This window comes from Lissotriton helveticus, chromosome 9, assembly GCF_964261635.1.
Source record: "Lissotriton helveticus chromosome 9, aLisHel1.1, whole genome shotgun sequence".
Taxonomy (NCBI): Eukaryota; Metazoa; Chordata; class Amphibia; order Caudata; family Salamandridae; genus Lissotriton; species Lissotriton helveticus.
In genome coordinates, this window is record NC_136070.1 from 918,769,887 (window position 1) to 918,787,851 (window position 17,965).

The following is a 17,965-nucleotide window of genomic DNA, read 5'->3' on the forward strand; positions in this document are numbered from 1 at the left end:
AATTTTTCCCGCTAAAGCGGCGATAATTTTATCGCCCTATTACCTAACTGTCGCCAACACCAGTTAGCGACAGCTAGTAGGAGATAGCAATCATCTTGGGGCCCACTTTGCATGTCATGCAAAGTGGGCGTGCCAAGATATTTAGCAACTGGAAACAGTCGCTAACATCGCTATCTCCTATTACCTACTTTTGGAAATAATCGCGCTAAGTGCGATTATCTCCAAAAGCTAATGCCTGCCCAGAGCAGTTCTTAGCCATGTTATCCAATGGTAGGTGGATAACATGGCTAAGAGCATTAGCTCGGTAATGCATGAATATCGCTGATTTTTCAGCGATATTCATGCATTTTGGCCGATTTTTACCGCTTTTGAGATGAACCTTGATAATATCAAGGTATCTCAGCGGTAAAAATCGTCGGAGCGCGGCGATATAATTTTAGCCGCTAACCATGTATAGCGATAATTATCGCTATTGCTTGGTAATATGCCCCCTTGTTTTCTCACACTCATGTATCTTTTTTACCTGTAAATGGATCTTCTCGAAACTTGGCATGCCAAAATGTATCTGACTGAATAGGTATATTGCTAAATTTGGAGGAAATCTGTCCACAGAGTAAAAAGTTATATTCAAATGAAAAAATGTATTTTCAATGTACAGTGATGCTGAATCTTAACTACACAATGATTAACAGAGATCAGTCCCTTCAGGGAGAAGGTAATTTTTAGGAAAATTGGTTTTTAAAGTATTTATTTGTAACTAATGTTAAGGGTTTATTGAAAAATGTATTATGTAATGTGTGTAATGTAGGATAATTGCAGGGTGTAATCTTTTGGGCTTTTAATACTGTCTTCTTTGAATTAATGTTTTATTGTAATGTTATGTGGAAGTCTTCGGAATTCCAAATCATAATAAAAATTTGAATTATTTGTAAAATTGTTTGTAACTACACAGTGGCAGCCGCCACTGTGTAATGCACAGATACATTTACTGAAAAATCAAGTCAACGGTCAAGTTATGGTTAGGTTTGTTTATAATACCTTAATGTATGTTTAAAAAAAAAAACATAAACACTTCCTTTAAAATCCTCAGTTGAAGTACAATTATGATAACAGATTAAGAGCCAGTAGTACTGTTTTTCGATTTGCATAAAGTGGGCGCAAATTGTGCACTGATTTTTCGCGAAAATAATAGGATTTTGTGAACCGACCTTTGTTCTAATAGGACAAGTCATAAAATAATGAATTACAGGAGGCTGCAGAATGAGTGCACCCCATCAACCGTGTAAGTACAATCCAAAAAGTTAAGTTTTTTTTTTTTTTTAAACAGACTGTTTATTAAAGGAACAAGTCCTGCTTCAGAAAAAAAGGATTTTAGTTGAAGAAAACTTCAGGGGCAGCAGGTATTGGACCCCTACACCTCTACTACTCACCACGAGGCTGCCTGCATATATAATTCACAAATGGAAAGTTGCCCCAAAAGGACCCTTTCCCATTTGGGACTCAGTTATCACCTAATTTCAGGAGTCGGTAAATGGCCAAGGGTTTGCAATTGGAATTGCTTTCATGAAGTAGCATGCCCTATAAGTGGGGCTGGGGCGAGGGCACATGGCAAGAAGAGGGCCTACTGAGCCTCACTGATGAGGGCTTAAGATGTTTGCCTCTGATGTCCCGCACCTGTCTGACTATGGCTGTAAAAACTGGGCCAAGTACAACCGCCTCAGCATTTTACTCTCAGTGGTAACAATAGTGAGAATTCGCAGACTTCTCGACTCAGAACTCCCCCATCACCCAGCAGAGCATTAATGGATTGTCGTGCACAGTGCTTTACTTTGTTAAATTAAAGTACTTTAACACACACAGGAAACTTAGTACTACAGAAGACAGTCCATAGATTAAAATGCTTGACCATTCACCATGTGGGGCAGCTGTGCTCAGGTACCGGTTCTCTCCTCCTCTCGGATTCTGTCTGAGCAGGTATCAAGCACAGGGGAACATTGTCCCTTTTGACCTTTTTGTGTGCTTAGTTCACTTAGCAGTTCCCAGATGCTATTTTCTCAAAATAGCATAGTCTGTCATTTCCTTTCGTACAGCCGTCTGGAACCTTCAGCATTTGTTCGGCCCACTCCTTCTTCTGGGAGAGAGAGCACCAGTTAAAAGGTGCTCCCACATGAGGACTGCGACCACAGTAAGCAACTGTCATCAGGAGTCCGTGTAAGCATACTGGGCACCAGTGTCATCTAAGGTCTCTGAGTGGTGACAAAACCACTTCTGGGCTTCAGGAGATATGGGGCCTTGGGCTCGGTGTTCAAGAATTGTGAGACCTTCTAAATGTAGTCTTCTTATGGTTAGCATGACCCTTTCACTACATGCTTTGATGTAGTGGCACAGACTGCTCAGGAGCAGTTTGTTCCTGCTGTGGCATTTTTTGCTCAGTCACAGCTAGTTACTGCAGTGGCGCAGTTTACTTGGGCAAACTTTGTTGTAGTATTAACAGAGTCCACTAAGGCACAGTTCATTGAAGCAGCACAGTCTGCTTGAGTACAATATGTTGTCACAGTGGCACATTTCACTCAGGCACAGTCTGTGGATGCAGCGCACTACAGTATCCAAGAGGCTTTGCATTTTGCCACGCCCGGGAGGCAGGTATTAAATGAAGGTGTGCGTGATGTTATGTGCTTGCAGTTTCTTTGAACCATACGCCTCAGAAGAAGGGAAAGTCAGTTTCCGAAACGCGTCCGGCATTCAAACTCTGTTTGATGGAAGCTGCTGATTAATTTTGTGTTTGTTGGGTGCCGATTAAACTACGGAAAGAACCATTCTTCGTGTGGCCCCCTTCGTATGGGTAAACCTGCAGTGATGGATTTATAACGGCCGGCCTCGGTCATGAAGTGAGGCCCACCGCAGAAGAGCGGGTCCTATCAAATGCCGATGGGTGTTTGAAAAATCAGGAATGAAGAAGGAGCTGGCGCTATTGCAGGATAACGCCCGCTCACCCGGATTGGCAGCCACAGATCGCGGCACAAGATTGCAGCTGGTTTTTCCATCTATCCACTGGGGAATAAATTATGCTTTATTTTGGAACTGTCTAGCACACTCCCATCAGGGGCGTAACAAAGGCCCCCGCAGGCCACGCGGTGCGGGGGGGCCCCACTCCCTTCAGTAAATGAAGGCTTGCGCTGAAGCAAGTCTCTCTCCGTCTCCTCTGAAGCAGGTGCTGCAGCCTGCCCTGAGCCCCTCGCCCCCTCCCGCTGACTGAAGAGAAACAATGTAACAAGTTGCAATGTTTCTTTTCAGTCAGAGGGAGCGAGGCCGTAAACAGGATGGGGGTGGGGGCCCCAGAGAGCAGGAGGCAGCACGCTCGGGGACCCTGACAAGGTTTGAGAGTGGAGTCGACAATTCTGTGGAGTTGACAATTAGGGCACAGAACAAGTCATGAGGTCAGGTCTACCTAGTTGTGAGAGGGGAAATGGAGATGGTGTTCTTCCGGCAGGTTTTGAAGGCACATACCACACTCATGACAAGAGTATGGATGCAAATATGCATGTTATTCATGAACTGGTTGCCATTTCCTAACAAAGAATGGGCAGACGGGTAACACGCTGTCCCACACACACTTGCAAGACTATGTTTTGAATTAATGCTTTCAAGATCCTATCTTCGCAATGTTGTTAAATATTGTAGTGCTATATGACAACTTTTGTGGTTGTGTAATTACAGGGCCTTGAATATGTTTTCACCATGTTACATTTGCAAGATTCTATCTTATCAATGTTGTCAAATATTGTAGTACTATTTCACAACTTTGGTTGTCATGTAACACCGCACCTTTAGCTGTAGCTCTCCACTGTGAAGTATTTTAAACAATAGCTTGATTCCTATAGTAAATCTTTGGGTTGGATATTTTCAAGCTTTCTGATGAGGGTGGTGTGGAAAGTTTGTATTCTTTAGTGAATTTGCCTCCAGAACATCAGTATATTGTTTCTCTGAATTCAAACTGTGACAAAGGTGGAGAATGTCTTGAGTCGGTATCCCCTTTGGGAGTGGGGGCCCTCAGAGTCAGACTGTCAGCATTCTCAAGGGCAAAGCTCATATGAGAAGGGATGAGGCAGCAAAATGGTGCCCTCAGGTAAGCACTCTTGCTAGAAGCACCATGTGGGCGTCCGTAGGGAAGGTGGAAAGGGGGGGCCGAGAAGGGTGCAAGGCAGAGGGGAGAAGAGTGCAAGGCAGAGGAGAGAAGGGTGCAAGGTAGAGAGGAGAAGGGTGCAAGGCAGAGGGGAGAAGAGTGCAAGGCAGAGGGGAGAAGGGTGCAAGGCAGAGGGGAGAAGGGTGCAAGGCAGAGGAGAGAAGGGTGCAAGGTAGAGAGGAGAAGGGTGCAAGGCAGAGGGGAGAAGAGTGCAAGGCAGAGGAGAGAAGGGTGCAAGGTAGAGAGGAGAGGGGTGCAAGGGGGAGGGGAGAAAGGTGCAAGGGGGAGGGGGAAAGGGTGCAAGGCAGAGGGGAGAAGGGTGCAAGGCAGAGGAGAGAAGGGTGCAAGGTAGAGAGGAGAAGGGTGCAAGGCAGAGGGGAGAATATTGCAAGGCAGAGTAGAGAAGGGTGCAAGGTAGAGAGAAGGGTGCAAGGCAGAGGGGACAAGAGTGCAAGGGGGAGGGGAAAAGGATGCAAGGCAGAGGGGAGAAGGGTGCAAGGCAGGGTGAGACGAGTGCAGGGGGAGGGGGAAGGATGCAAGGCAGAGGAGAGAAGGGTGCAAGGCAGAGGGGAGAAGAGTGCAAGGGCGAGGGGAGAAGGGTGCAAGGCAGATGGGAGAAGGGTGCAAGGTAAAGAGGAGACGGGTGTAAGGCAGAGGGGAGAAGGGTGCAAGGGGTTGGGGAGAAGGGTACAAGGCGGAGGGGAGAAGGGTGCAAGGCAGAGGGAAGAAGGGTGCAAGGTAGAGGGGAGAATGGTGCAAGGCAGAGGGGAGAATGGTGCAAGGTAGAAAAGGGTGCAAGGCGGATGGGGAGAAGGATGCAAGGGGGAGGGGGAGAAGGGTGCAAGGGGGAGGGTGAGAAGGGTGCAAGGCAGAGGGGAGAAGGGTGCAAGGGGTATGGTGATGAAGTTAAAAACGTGCCCCCCCCAGAAATATTTTTGCGGACGCCCATGGCAACACACACTACTTTGTGAGAGAGAGTGGGAGAGAGTGGAGAGGGAGAGAGGGAGACAGGGAGAGAGAGAGAGAGAGAGAGGTAGAGAGAGAGAGGTAGAGAGAGAGAGGTAGAGAGAGAGAGGTAGAGAGAGAGGTAGAGAGAGAGGTAGAGAGAGGTAGAGAGAGAGGTAGAGAGAGAGGTAGAGAGGTAGAGGTAGAGGTAGAGGTAGAGGGAGTAGAGAGAGAGGGAGTAGAGAGAGAGGGTGGAGAGAGGGAGTAGAGAGAGAGGGTGGAGAGAGTGTAGGGAGACAGTGGAGAGAGTGTAGGGAGACAGTGGAGACAGAGTGGAGAGAGAGAGTGGAGAGAGAGAGTGGAGAGAGAGAGTGGAGAGAGAGAGTGGAGAGAGAGAGTGGAGAGAGAGAGTGGAGAGAGAGAAGGGAGAGAGACAGTGGAGGGAGAGAAGGGAGAGAGACAGTGAAGGGAGAAGAGAGAGAGAGTGGAGAGAGAGTGGAGGGAGACAGTGGGGAGAGAGTAGAGAGAGTGAGAGAGTGGAGAGAGAATAGAGAGAGAGAAAGTGGAGAGAGAGACAGTGGAGAGAGAGACAGTGGAGATAGAGTTGACAGAGTTGAGAGAGAGAGTGGAGAGAGAGTAGAGACTGACTGACTCAGAGACTGAATACTGACTGACCGAGAGACTGACTGGCTGAGAGACTGACTGAAAGAGAGAGAGAGAGAGAGAGACTGACAGAGACTGACTGAAAGAGAGAGAGAGGCTGACTGACAGAAAGAGAGAGATAGAGAGACTGACAGAGAGAGAGAGAGACTGACTGACTGAAAGACTGACTGACTGAGAGAGACTGACTGAGAGAGAGAGACTGACAGAGAGAGAGACTGACTAACAGAGAGAGAGACTGACTGACTGAGAGAGAGAGACTGACTTACTGAGAGAGGGAGAGGCTGACTCACTGAGAGAGAGAGAGAGAGAGAGAGATACTGTGATGGAATTGGGGTCACAGTGTGTATGAAGCTATGCAATGCCTCTTAAGATAGATATTGTCTACTAATAAAAATGTATTATCAAAATGTGCTCTTTGTAGTTACATCTGATATGGAAATACTGCATTGTCGCATTGTGTAATGTTTTAAAACAGAAATGAGAAGGAGCAGTGGATGCACTTTTGTCAAAACTGAACAATGAGTGGGCCCGATGTTGTATATCATGACAGGAGTCTGCATCAGGAAACCCATCTAAAATTGGGCAAACTTCCCCGGCCTACTGATGGCAGGGACCCTGTAATGAATGGACCACCACCTAAGATAGCCTGCGGGCAGACTAAGCCCAACCTATAACTCTACCATCCAGTGTTACTTATAACGGCTGTATTGGTGACAGTGGCGTAACAATCGCCCTGCATCCCCTGCAGTATGGCGGGTCGCTGGCCTGAGAGCTCTAGACTGGCACGGAGGATGGGAGGGAGGCCCCCTCCATGTAGTTTGCAGGGGGGCCCCCTCAAGTTTCGTTACGCCACTGACCCACATGGGGGAATTAGCAGCGCACTATTATATCGAAGAGGCTTTGCATTTTGCCACGCCCGGGAGGCAGGTATTAAATGAAGGTGTGCGCGATGTTATGTGCTTGCAGTTTCTTTGAACTATACGCCGCAGAAGAAGGGAAATGAGTTCCCGAAACGCGTCCGGCATTCGAACTCTGTTTGATGAAAGCTGCTGATTAATTTTGTGCTTGCTGGGTGCCAATTAAACTACGGAAAGAACCATTCTTCGTGTGGCCTCCTTCTTATGGGTAAACCTGCAGTGATGGAGATATATATATATATATATATATATATATATATATATATATATATATATATATATATATATATATATATATGCAGGGTAAACAATATTTTTAACAAGCATTGGCATAGCCAATAGATCTCACCTTTGGGAATTTATAAGAGATTACAATGCAAGTGCTAAGCTGTTAGCCATTACGTCAGTGACGCCTAGGCTCGACCTAAATAGGTCTAGAAATGCCCCAGCAGTTCGCAACATCTAAAGATTTCTGAGAAACGGGCTTGCACAAGGAAAAATACAGAAGTGCTGGTTGGGATGTGATTGGGGCCGGGAACAGGTCAATCTAATAAAATATAAAAGACAAGTTTGGAGATTGTGAGACGCAGTGGAGACAGGAAGTAAACCTCATAATATATGGAACAAGGAAGGAAATATGGAGGTAATGGCCAGTTCCTAGGGGTGTGTCCTGGGTGGGGGGGGGGGAGTGTTTGAGGTGTTACACTTCCCTTGGGAATGGATTTCCTGCCAAATAGTTGGGTACTGGTGCTTTCAGTCGGGTATGGTGAGGTGTCTGTTGAATTTCACCAGTACTTTTTACATAAGCACAGACAAAACCGCACACACACTCTGTCTCTCTCTGCTTTGAAATTCCACAAAATTGTTAGTTATTTTGCCAAATGTGGTGTTTTCTCTCTCCCTTTCCACTCCAAAGATCCGGGATGCCCAACCTCTTGCTCTCTTTTCTTATGTAAGACAACCATTGGATTTTATCTATCCCAGGGAGTCCCATAAGTTCTTTAATTTCCTCTCTAAAGTACCTCAATTCTGGGGTTACCCATAGCCTATGCCAATATAATAAGGGGCGAAGACCACTTTCCTCGTCTATGGGTCTGATTTCTAGGTCCAGTCTTAGAGGGATGAGGGGAGTGCTAACTGGAAGAGACAGCAGAGATCTCAGAAAGCAGTTTTCCGCCTCAAGGATATATTCAGCTGAGCAGTGTCCCCACAATTCTGCCCCGTACAGAATTGCTCCCCGGGCTTGTGCTTTATAAATTTCCAAAATGGGGGCAACTGGTTTGGAGGTGGATTCCCAGTGTAGTTTTAAAACACCTCCTGTCGTCTGCACTACCCTGAGTTTGGCCTTGGCTCTCTGAGGGCCCCTTTCCATAGTGTCGTTGAGGGTAATGCCCAAATAATCGAATACAGAAACCCTGTCCAGGATAGTGCCATTTAGAGAAGGATTGGAGCGAGTGATCTTTGGTGGATTACAGATCATGTACTTTGTTTTCGAGATGTTAATCTCCAACCCCCTTTTCTCACAGAAATTGGCAAAACTCTCTAGGGCACGCTGTATTCCCATCGGGGATTTGGACAAAAGGAGGGTGTCATCGGCAAACATAAGTGCCACTACCTGCTCTCCACGTATCTTGGGTGCATCAATATATTTGACCCCTTTGAGATGGGCAATTAGGGCATTAACAAAGAGACAGAAGAGGGTGGGCGCCAGAAGGCATCCCTGTCTCACTCCTCTATTTACCACAAACCTAGGAGTCAAGGCACCCCTTTTGCCACTTCTGACCTGCGCAAAGTTGTTAGAATGGAGTCTCCTAAGAGTATTAAGAAGATAAGTTGGAATCCCCATATCCGCCAAAACTTCCCACAAGATGTCCCGGGGTACCAGATCGAATGCCGTCTTAAGGTCAACATAAAATTAGGTAGAGGCTGCCACCCTCTACTTTGACCGTTTTCCAATATAAGAGTTGCAATCTTAAAAGTTTGTCAACGGTAGATGTTTTTTCCCTAAATCCGGCTTGGTAAGGGCTCAGAATCTCAGATTCCTCCATCACGGTCTGGAGGCGATCGAGAATAATCTGTGCAAAGAGTTTTTGACTCACGTCAATCAAACTGATCGGGCGGTAGTTTGCAGGGATTAGTGAGAAGTCCTTTTTGAATACCGGGACCATTTCCGTCCCAGCCAAGTTTCAGGTATGGGGGAGCCCTGAAGTATGGCATTAAACAACAGACAGAAGTACGCGGTCCAAATCTCAGGTTGGTCTCTATATAAGTCCCTGGGAATTTTATCAATACCAGGGGCTTTTCCTGTCGGGAGTCTCATTATCGCACCCTCCACCTCCAACAGTGTGATTTTTATGTCTACAGCTGGTTTAAAAGTAGTCAATGTGGGAGCATCTTCCGGGCCATATTGAGAATCATTGTGAATATTCTGAGGGGTTACCAAGCTCACAGAAGAGCCTGCTTTCATCGAATACAGCGCCCCGGAGTGCTCCATCCATCTCTCGGGTGCTATACTCGGGTCATCTGCTACATATCCGTAACTGCTGCCAGTTCTCACAATTGCCCAAAACTCCCGCATATTCCTATTGCCCAGGGCACTTTTTATACTGTCCCATCTATTGTTTTCCCATTGTTGCTTGGCCTCTGCAATAGCCTGCTTGTATTGCTGTCTCCTCAGTTTTACTAGGCTCCTGGCTGGGGCTTAAATTGACTCAATTAAAAGTGACTTTGCCATTTTACAGTTATCATCAAACCATGACTGAGTCTTCTAGTTTGGCCTATGTCTAGTCACTACCGGATTAAGTAAATCAGCCAATGCCGCCACCAACCCCAGATGTAGCTTAGCGATTTTATTTGCCACCTCTTCTTGTCCAAGCTCGATACAACCACTAATCTCCATAAAGATCTTATAGACAACTGAATACAAGGCATTCATTTTATCTAAAGATTGTTTAACCGCAGACCATTTAAGCCTTCTTCTATTGTTGGAAAGATTCAGCTCACTATTCTAGCTTGGTTTACTCCTGTCGGAAATGCCAGTGTCAGGTAGTCTCAGATTTAGGACCAAAGCGTTGTGGTCACTATCATATCGGGATAAGATCTCGAAATCAGTGACCATAGACCATGACCTAGTCTCGACCAGGATATAATTTATCCGAGATGTTTGGCCAATGCGGTTAAACAAGGCCTTTCCTTCACGATCGGACTGGGTACGACCTTTACAGGCTCTCATAGAATGGGCCATGGTTATCAAGTTCAATTGGAGAGCCAGTGGTGACCAAGCCTTAATTGGAGTAATTTGGAGCTCGGGTATAGACCATTGCTCATCTTCTTCTATAGTAATAGAGTTTCCAATTGCAGGTAAGGGCTCATACTGACAATTAAAATCACCAGCAATGATCAGTAGGCTATTACCAGAAACAGTAGGAATAAAAGTATCAAGCAGGGCCAATGTTGTAGATTTTTTTCCAATGCTGACAGGACGAGAATAGACATTGATAAGAGTCACCCTGAGATTAGATGGGAACTTAAGTGTGACACTTTGAAGATCTATTGTTGGAGTGGCTAATTGTGTCACTATGCAGCCCAACTGTGATGCTATCAATATAGATAACCCCCCATAGGGTCTTCCCCATTCCCCCATTGATGCCAGATGGTTAAATGAAGCAAAGCCCAATCTTACTGTCTCCTCCCTTGCCCACGTCTCCTGAAGTAAACATTTATCACATTGATCTATAAAAGATCCCCAATCGGGGCAAGCAGTTTTGTTGGGCCACTTTCCAGGACAGAATTTTAATTTTATTCTCCTGCAGAATTACCCCCCCCCCCCAGGAGAATCCAAATGGGCAGGGGCTAAAGCAACATAGGTAGACATGTGAGAACCGCCAGATTCGTGTAGCCTCTCACATAGGAGAGTGTCCTGTTGTTGGAACTCCATACCCTCCTCCGTATATACTAAAGCCTGTCTATGGACCTGGGTAAGACCAGACAAAGGTTCAGACACCCACAATCCAGATTTACAATTATTAAAAGCTTCCGGGCCTCTCAGTCACTCTACATCCTCCAGAGGGGCGAACTGATTGGACACCGGGATATTAAATATGGACGGAACGTTTGGGGGAGTCATGTAAGAGTCCTTACGCCAACTGCCACAGTCCCAGGGGAAATAAACTGCACCAGAGTTTCGGGAAGAGGGGTAAAAAGAGTCCAAAGGGAGTGCTCTAATGGCAGTTTGTTGGCCCAAAAAGCGGGGGGATCGGTTATCAGTCTAAGGACAGCTTCGGGGTACTTAAAATTAATAATCACACAGTCCACAGGGATGGGTTTTTTTGTGGGACCCACCCAAGTCACCCTACGCACCCAAGTCACCCTACGCACCATCAAGATCTCACCAGCCCTAGTATAGGGGAATTGTTTATATGTAGCCAACCAGAACATTATCTTATTTCTGAGATCTAGTTGAGACTCATTTTGGCCATATTTAAGTTCAGGAATTCCAGCCAAGATAAGTGCATATGGCGCTGCTACTGGAGGTAGATTGATAGTTGGAAGGGACAGTTTTTGTGTTTCCCTATGTGGGAGGGTCCCCCCTCTATTCCCCTCTGTGGATGTGTTACCCATTTCCACATTACAAGTTGGCTTTGCCCCTATACACTGATTTTGTTTTTGGACCTCCCTCCCTATTTTGGAATAGGTCTATATCGGGGCATACTCAGCCAGTTGATAAATAGACTTATCTACTGTTTCAGTAGTAGAGGCTGCCTTTTTAGAATTTGCCGAAGCCGGGCCAAAATAATTTCTGGATAGGATTGAATTTGTTGGGTCTCAGAAGGATTCTGGTGGATCTCAGCCCTTATTTGATGTCTAGATAGTAAGTTGGTATTAACGCTCTGTTGCCTGGTGGCCTGGATTTTGCCCACACTAGCTACTAGGCTTTGAATATGATCAAAAAGTGGGCCAATCTCTTACTTCACAATATTTCTACATTGAGTGAGGAGATCTGATAGTAATGTTAGGGCCCAAGGTGGATATGAGTGAGATACCAAAGACATATGGTTATTACCTAAACAATTCTCTGGTCCGGGACCATTTAAAGTACCTTTTGCATTGCCATCCCCTGCCTTTTTCCCCTTAGACCCCCTAATTTTGCCCTGCTTTCTCTTCCTGTCTCTCTTCGATGTTTTGACTGTACCCTCTCTAGCAAGTTCTGCTTTAGGTAAGAGTGTTAACACAGAGTCTTGCAAAGGGGGGCATTCAAGTACAGATGATTCAGAGAGGTTTACAGCATTAGATGGAGTCAATGCTACCAGGGGGGGAAAGTCAGGGGTAATAGATAGACGTCTTTCGGTAAATTCAATTTCCATGGTAACTACCCCAATCGCCTTTTGTAACATTAAGTCAGTTGCTGTAGGTCTGGGCTAGTACGAGGCCCTTTAACAGTACATGCGTGCTTTCTTTGAGTACGAACAGGAGCATTAGTTGTAGGCATCGTAAGAAAGTTACCTTACTCCCAAGAAAAAAAGCCAAGAGGGGTGGCCCAGCCCAGCCAACCCTGGTCAGTGACGGGCAAGGACGGGCCCGCCCTTGGTCCGGGCATGCCCGTGCGCGTCCCGCGGGAGCTCTATCGTCCTTTTAGGCCCCCCTGGCACTGTCCTCGGCCGTCAGCGGCGTGCACGCCGCAAGGGACGCTGGGAGGTGTAGTTTACCTCCCCTCCGGTGTCCTGAGCTTGAGAAAATGGCCCAATGACTCTTGGCGGTGGCGGGTCCTGTATCTGGAATGCCCTAGCAGGTAAGTTCATGCATTCATAGCATTCTTTGTATGTCTTGCCATTTAAGCAGGACTTCGTTTTTATTTTATTAATGCCTCAGGGCTGCCAAGTCACAAAGGGAAAAACCCCTGACTGCTCGTATCATGTTTCCCCCTCCTTTTTGCTTCTCACCTTGCTGTTCAGCCAGCCACGGCCAACGAGGGAAACTCTCCTTTCAAAAACCGGAATCCCCTCAGCCACTGTGAACCGCTCCGAACCACTCCAAACCTTGATTCCTTCGCTGCAGCCTCAGAGGGAAGACGCCGGGTCAGCAAACCATCCAAAGCAAGTCGGACCCTCCTAGATTAAGCAGCCCACCCCCGACGCTGCCTGGGTCTCTCAGCACTGGTAACCAAGCCTGCCGAGTGAAGCAACCACAGCGGGGCCAATACCACAGTCGGGACCGGAGAAACGCGCCCCTCTCTTCCCTGCAGCACCCGAGGTACAGAACAAACCGCAGCTGCCGAGAAATCCGCTTCTCTCCGTCCCTCACGCCACCATCAATCCTCTCCCACCAGAACCACTTTTCTTTTCACTATGCACTTCGTTCGACCGTTGCTTGCAGGTTGGTAAACGTTTTCCCACGAGATCCCGTAGTGTGCGCCACAAGCCGCCGGCCCGCTCCTGTCGAAAAGGGTAAGCACTCACCAGGCCCGTTGAACGTACTGCCACATGCTCCTACCTATGAGCGCCGGCTTGTCTTTCAGTGTCCAGGTGTTGTGTTCTCCATAGAGGGCTTGAGGTGTGTAACAAGGTGCTCTGCTAGATCGATAGCTCAGCTGTCTTCAAATGAAGCGATTGTGAAGGGGTATGTCGGATGACTGAGTCTGAGAGTACAGTCTATATTCCATGAGTGTTAATACTTCTGCCTAAGGATTCAATGTGTATGACGTGTGTTACCAGAGGGGCCATTCTGCTGTGAAATGCATGCATTTCTAAGATATTTTAAACAAAGGCCAGCGCTTTTGTGAAACAAAATATGAGCCTGTGAGCATTTTGTCGGCTCAGTGTGTGTTTTGCTTCTACAGGCACAAGTCAGTGAGCTTGTTGTCAGTCCGAATGATAGCTCTTATGGACGCTGCTGTCGAGGCACTAGACCAAAACTGCTGACTTTAGAACCAAGCGAGCAGGTTCGAGTCGCAGCCTCGCTCAACTGCCCGTGATTCTGGGCAAATGACTATATATCCCCATCGCCAAAAAAAAGAAAACATTTGACCTTGTGTAATGCAACATGAGCTCATATAGAGCGCTCAATGCATTTGGTTCGAGTTTGCGCTATATAAATCTATTACAATTCAAAGAAGCCTCCAAAGAAGTAGAATGCTTCGATTATGCTCGATGGTAGGACGAACAGTCACCTATAAACTCCTAGAAATACAAGCAAAGAAAGAGGCCATGTCTCGTGGAGGAGGTGGGGCTTTAGGTCTGGTTGGGAGGACAGACACGAGGGCGACGGGGTGGGTAGGGGAGTGAGATAATGAATGCTGGACGCCAATGTTATAGTGAAAGCAGGCGCCTGTGTTGTTATTGAATGCGGGCGCCCATGTGATTGAAAGCAGGCACCCGGGTTATTAAACGCGGCCACCCGTGTTAAACAGAAAGCAGGCGCCCATGCTGTTAGTTAAAACAACACACAAGCAGTTCCAGCTGAAGCAGCGCATGTCCTGCCTGCAGTAAGAGAAACTCAATAAAGAAATAGTGCTTACAGACTAAAGAACACGTACGGTGTAACAACCGCAGTAAAAGGGCCAGTCACCATGGGACGTTACAAACCAAGACAAGGCGGTACTAAGGAGAGACTAACAAGACTATTTACGAATCAGAAGCTAGCATTTACGAAGGACAATGACAAAAGCCAATGACAAATATGGGCGGAGAGTAGGTGGGCCTTCCATTCCATACTCCACTACAACAAGTCTCACTGAGCAGTGCATGCGCGCTGACTCTAGGCTCGACCTAAAAATGATGAGTTGCAACTTCTGTCTGTGCTGCACAAAGTAGCACACATAAAAGTTACAAATCGCTATTGAAGATTGTTTATGTGAAGGAAGGGACACCTTCCTGCACATAAACAATCATTCCCACAATGCAGGCATCCTTGCACTATGGTGCAAGGGTGCCTCCGTAGGCATTAGGCAGCTGTTTTTAGCGCCTGCGCCGGGGGAAACACAGGGCTGCACCGTATTGTAAATACGGTGCAGCCCTGAATTTCAAAAGTAGCGGAGCGCGACCTTAAGCCAAGAAGGCTAACGCCATGCTCCATCACTTTTCTTGTAAATATGCCCCACAGTCTTTATGTATTCTGAGTTTAATATTGAGTTTGCTATTATTAACATGTACTTCTGAAGACATGTTACTGTAAGCACCCTATAAATAGCACAGTTACCGAAATAAACAATTTTTTTGTGGTGTGTGGGTTACCCGATAAAAAACTTTGCTCAAGCAATCCACATGGAGGCCCCCCTGAAACAGCTCACAACCTATCTTGGCCTTGAAGGTGATGGCAGTAACCATACCAGCCAGACCTATTGACTGTAAATGTAGTGGTCCTCCTCTCCATAAAAATCTCACTAAATCTAGATACTTTATGAAACAACATGACTAAAATGTTATCTTTTTTTTCAGGAACGGGACAACCTGATGCTGGAGAACGCTACCCTGCACTGCACCAACTCGCAACTGGCAGCTGAGAATGCCCGACTTCAAGATTTGCTAGGAAGAACTCCGGAGACAAGCCCAATGAAAGGCCGACACCAAAACTGCACCCAGCCCAGTGTCACTTTCATCCTGGAGAGCATGGACTCCTTACATCTTCAGTGTGACTCCAAGCTGTAATGGGTGGAGAGGACCTCTACAGGAAAATTATGCTTGTCCCTTGTCTTCAGGGGGCATGGTGCTCCTGCCTTGCTCGGACTAGATGGCCACACGCCAGCTGTGAGGAGGTCCTTTGTCATCACCTAACAGAGTAGCCATTCAGGCTGTGAAACAGTGTGTTAGAGACTGAGGGGTGAGATCTGGATTGAGGTCAGTGGAAAAATCACAAAAGTACTCAACAACTAGACAAGGATGCACGATCCACGGCCCACTTCCTAGGCTCTCCATTCAAGAGACTTTGTATCATATGTGAGCTATCCATCATGAGGCTCCATCCTAGATTTTACCCCATGTGCATAGGACAAGCCATGGCCATTCACCAATGGAATTTTTTTTTAACTTCTTTAACGAGCCGTAGTGTCTGCGAAATACCTGAAAGGAAACATGCTCCAAAACGAAGCAGATCTTCCAAGAGGAAACAAAAGCGTCAGAAACGAAATAGTATTTCCAGAAATTATGCTACCATTTCTGAAAGTATGCGGACATTCTAGATTGTGCTGAAATTTGAGTAAGCACACATACTCTGGAAGAGCATGTTCAGCGTTTACATCCTAACATTCAATGTTAACAACATAAAGGCACCTTAAGGTACAATTTGAGGGCCTGGCCAACCCACCTCTTATAGTATTGAAAATTAAAATTGTGCACAGCGATTGCTTGAATGTATTTAACAGTTTATCCAATGTGAGGCACAGCAAGGTCCTGCTCCGTCTGAAGATGGAGAAACCATTACATAGAATGTCTAACTCTGTCCAAAGCAGACAGGTGGAGGCAATGGCAAATAGAAGCCTAGTGGTAGGCTAAGTGCAAGCAGGGAGAGTAAAGAGGTGCTTTGATGTATGCATATACCACACAAAATGGACCCAACCAAATGTAGGCACTGTTCAGGTACAAATACAGAGAGATCACTGCTCACTGTTCTCTCATTTGGAACTTGGAAGTTGCAAGCGACTACCAGCTAGAAGCCATTGATAGTAAAGGTGGCACTTCCGGCCCAAGAGTACAAGCTGCCAGGTTCCTCTATTTCCTTGCATGCCTGTTCATGTGAGTGAGGCAGAAGGACATTATTTTTTTTATCTCCTTGGTCAAGTGGACGTCCCTGCTTTCTTAATGTCAGCCTTCAGGTGCCCAGTGGATGGAAGGGCAAAGCATTATGGGCCTCATTTACAAGCCCATTGCGCCGCCGGTTCCAAGGCACGTAACCCTGCATGACTTTTCATGGCCTTGTAAATATGGGCCACTTTCATACATTACTCTGGTTGAAAGAGGCGTTCCATGGGTTTTGCTGTGGGTGTTCCCACGCAACTTTCAAGGAACCTGACACGTTCCCAGATTTACAAAGACTCGTAAACATGGGAATCTGTCAGAATTCTACGCCTCCTCAATGCTCCGTAATAATAAATTATTCTTCCTTAATATACCATAATTGTTGATTATTTTGAGAAGTGCTAGCTACTGATTTCCCTTTCTCTTACTGGACAAAGGGTCAAGGGGGATGGCGCGTGCATGTGTCCCTGGGTTTGGTCTGCTGCACCAAGTGCATGCTTCAGACCCAGCCATATCGCCTTTATTTAGCCAGTATAAGCCACCCCTACAGGTTAAAAGAATCCCACCACCTTTCTAAGAGGCCATGGCATTCCTGCTAAGATAAGAGAAAGCAAACTTGAACCTCAGGGAAAGTTTATATAAGCTTTGCAACATTTATCGACCATCAAGAGGACACATTGTTGGCAATATCAATCAGGAGAACTTACCACTGCACCATACTCTTCATTATATACTTTTGAAGGGCAGAAGAGAGGTAGAGACGCCTGACTTTACACAAGTCCTTTCCAAATTCCAATCATTTAGAGAACATTGGGGCATATTTACAAGCCCTAGCGCCATCTGAGCGTCACTTTTGTGATGCTCCGGTGGTGCTATGTGCTGGATCATATTTACAAGGCCACGCAAAGCCACCCTGAATGGCTTTCCATGGCCTTCTAAATAGAGCCCCTTTTCATACATCCCTTTGTGTAAAAGAAGTGTGCAGTGGGTGTTGCTGTGGGCGTTTCACCACAATACCCATTGTTTTTGATGCTGTCCCAGATTTACAAAGATCTGTAAACCTGAGGCAGTGCCAAAACTGATGGCATTGAAAAGCATGCATTAGAGTGGCACAACAAAGAGAAATACTTTTATTTCTCCTCATTTTTTTCTCATTCTATGTGTGCTGCATTCTGAATCTCACATAGAAGGAGCAAATTGCCTTTAATGATTATATGCAGGAAGGTGTTTCCTGAACATAAACAATCATCCCTGCGATACAGTCACCCTTGCACCATGGCGCAAGGGTATCTGCGTTGGCGCTAGGCAGCTTTTTTAGCGCTGGTGCAAGGCAAAACACAGGGGTGCGCTGTATTCTTGTGAATGCAGCATCTCTTTGCTTTTGAAATGGCGCATCGTGGTGCTACTAAATTGCTTGCAGCGCTGCGCCACTTCTTTGTAAATATGCCCTTAATTTTTACGTTTCACTCCTCCCAAAATTGAATTCCTTGATAACAAACATGCAAGTGCAAATGTTGCCTCAAAAGATA

At 46.3% G+C, this 17,965-nt stretch overlaps 1 protein-coding gene across 3 annotated transcripts in view; it reads left to right on the plus strand.

The window, feature by feature from the left end:
- LOC144781995 (RAS guanyl-releasing protein 4-like) overlaps positions 1-15,465 on the plus strand; it is a 426,385-nt gene extending 410,920 nt beyond the window's left edge. For all 3 annotated transcript variants that reach the window (XM_078661092.1, XM_078661093.1, XM_078661094.1), the window contains one exon: positions 15,141-15,465. In XM_078661092.1, the coding sequence (XP_078517218.1) occupies positions 15,141-15,350 (210 nt within the window). In that variant the 3' untranslated portion in view covers positions 15,351-15,465. The remainder of the gene's footprint in view (positions 1-15,140) is intronic.
- The last annotated feature ends 2,500 nt before the right edge of the window (positions 15,466-17,965 follow it).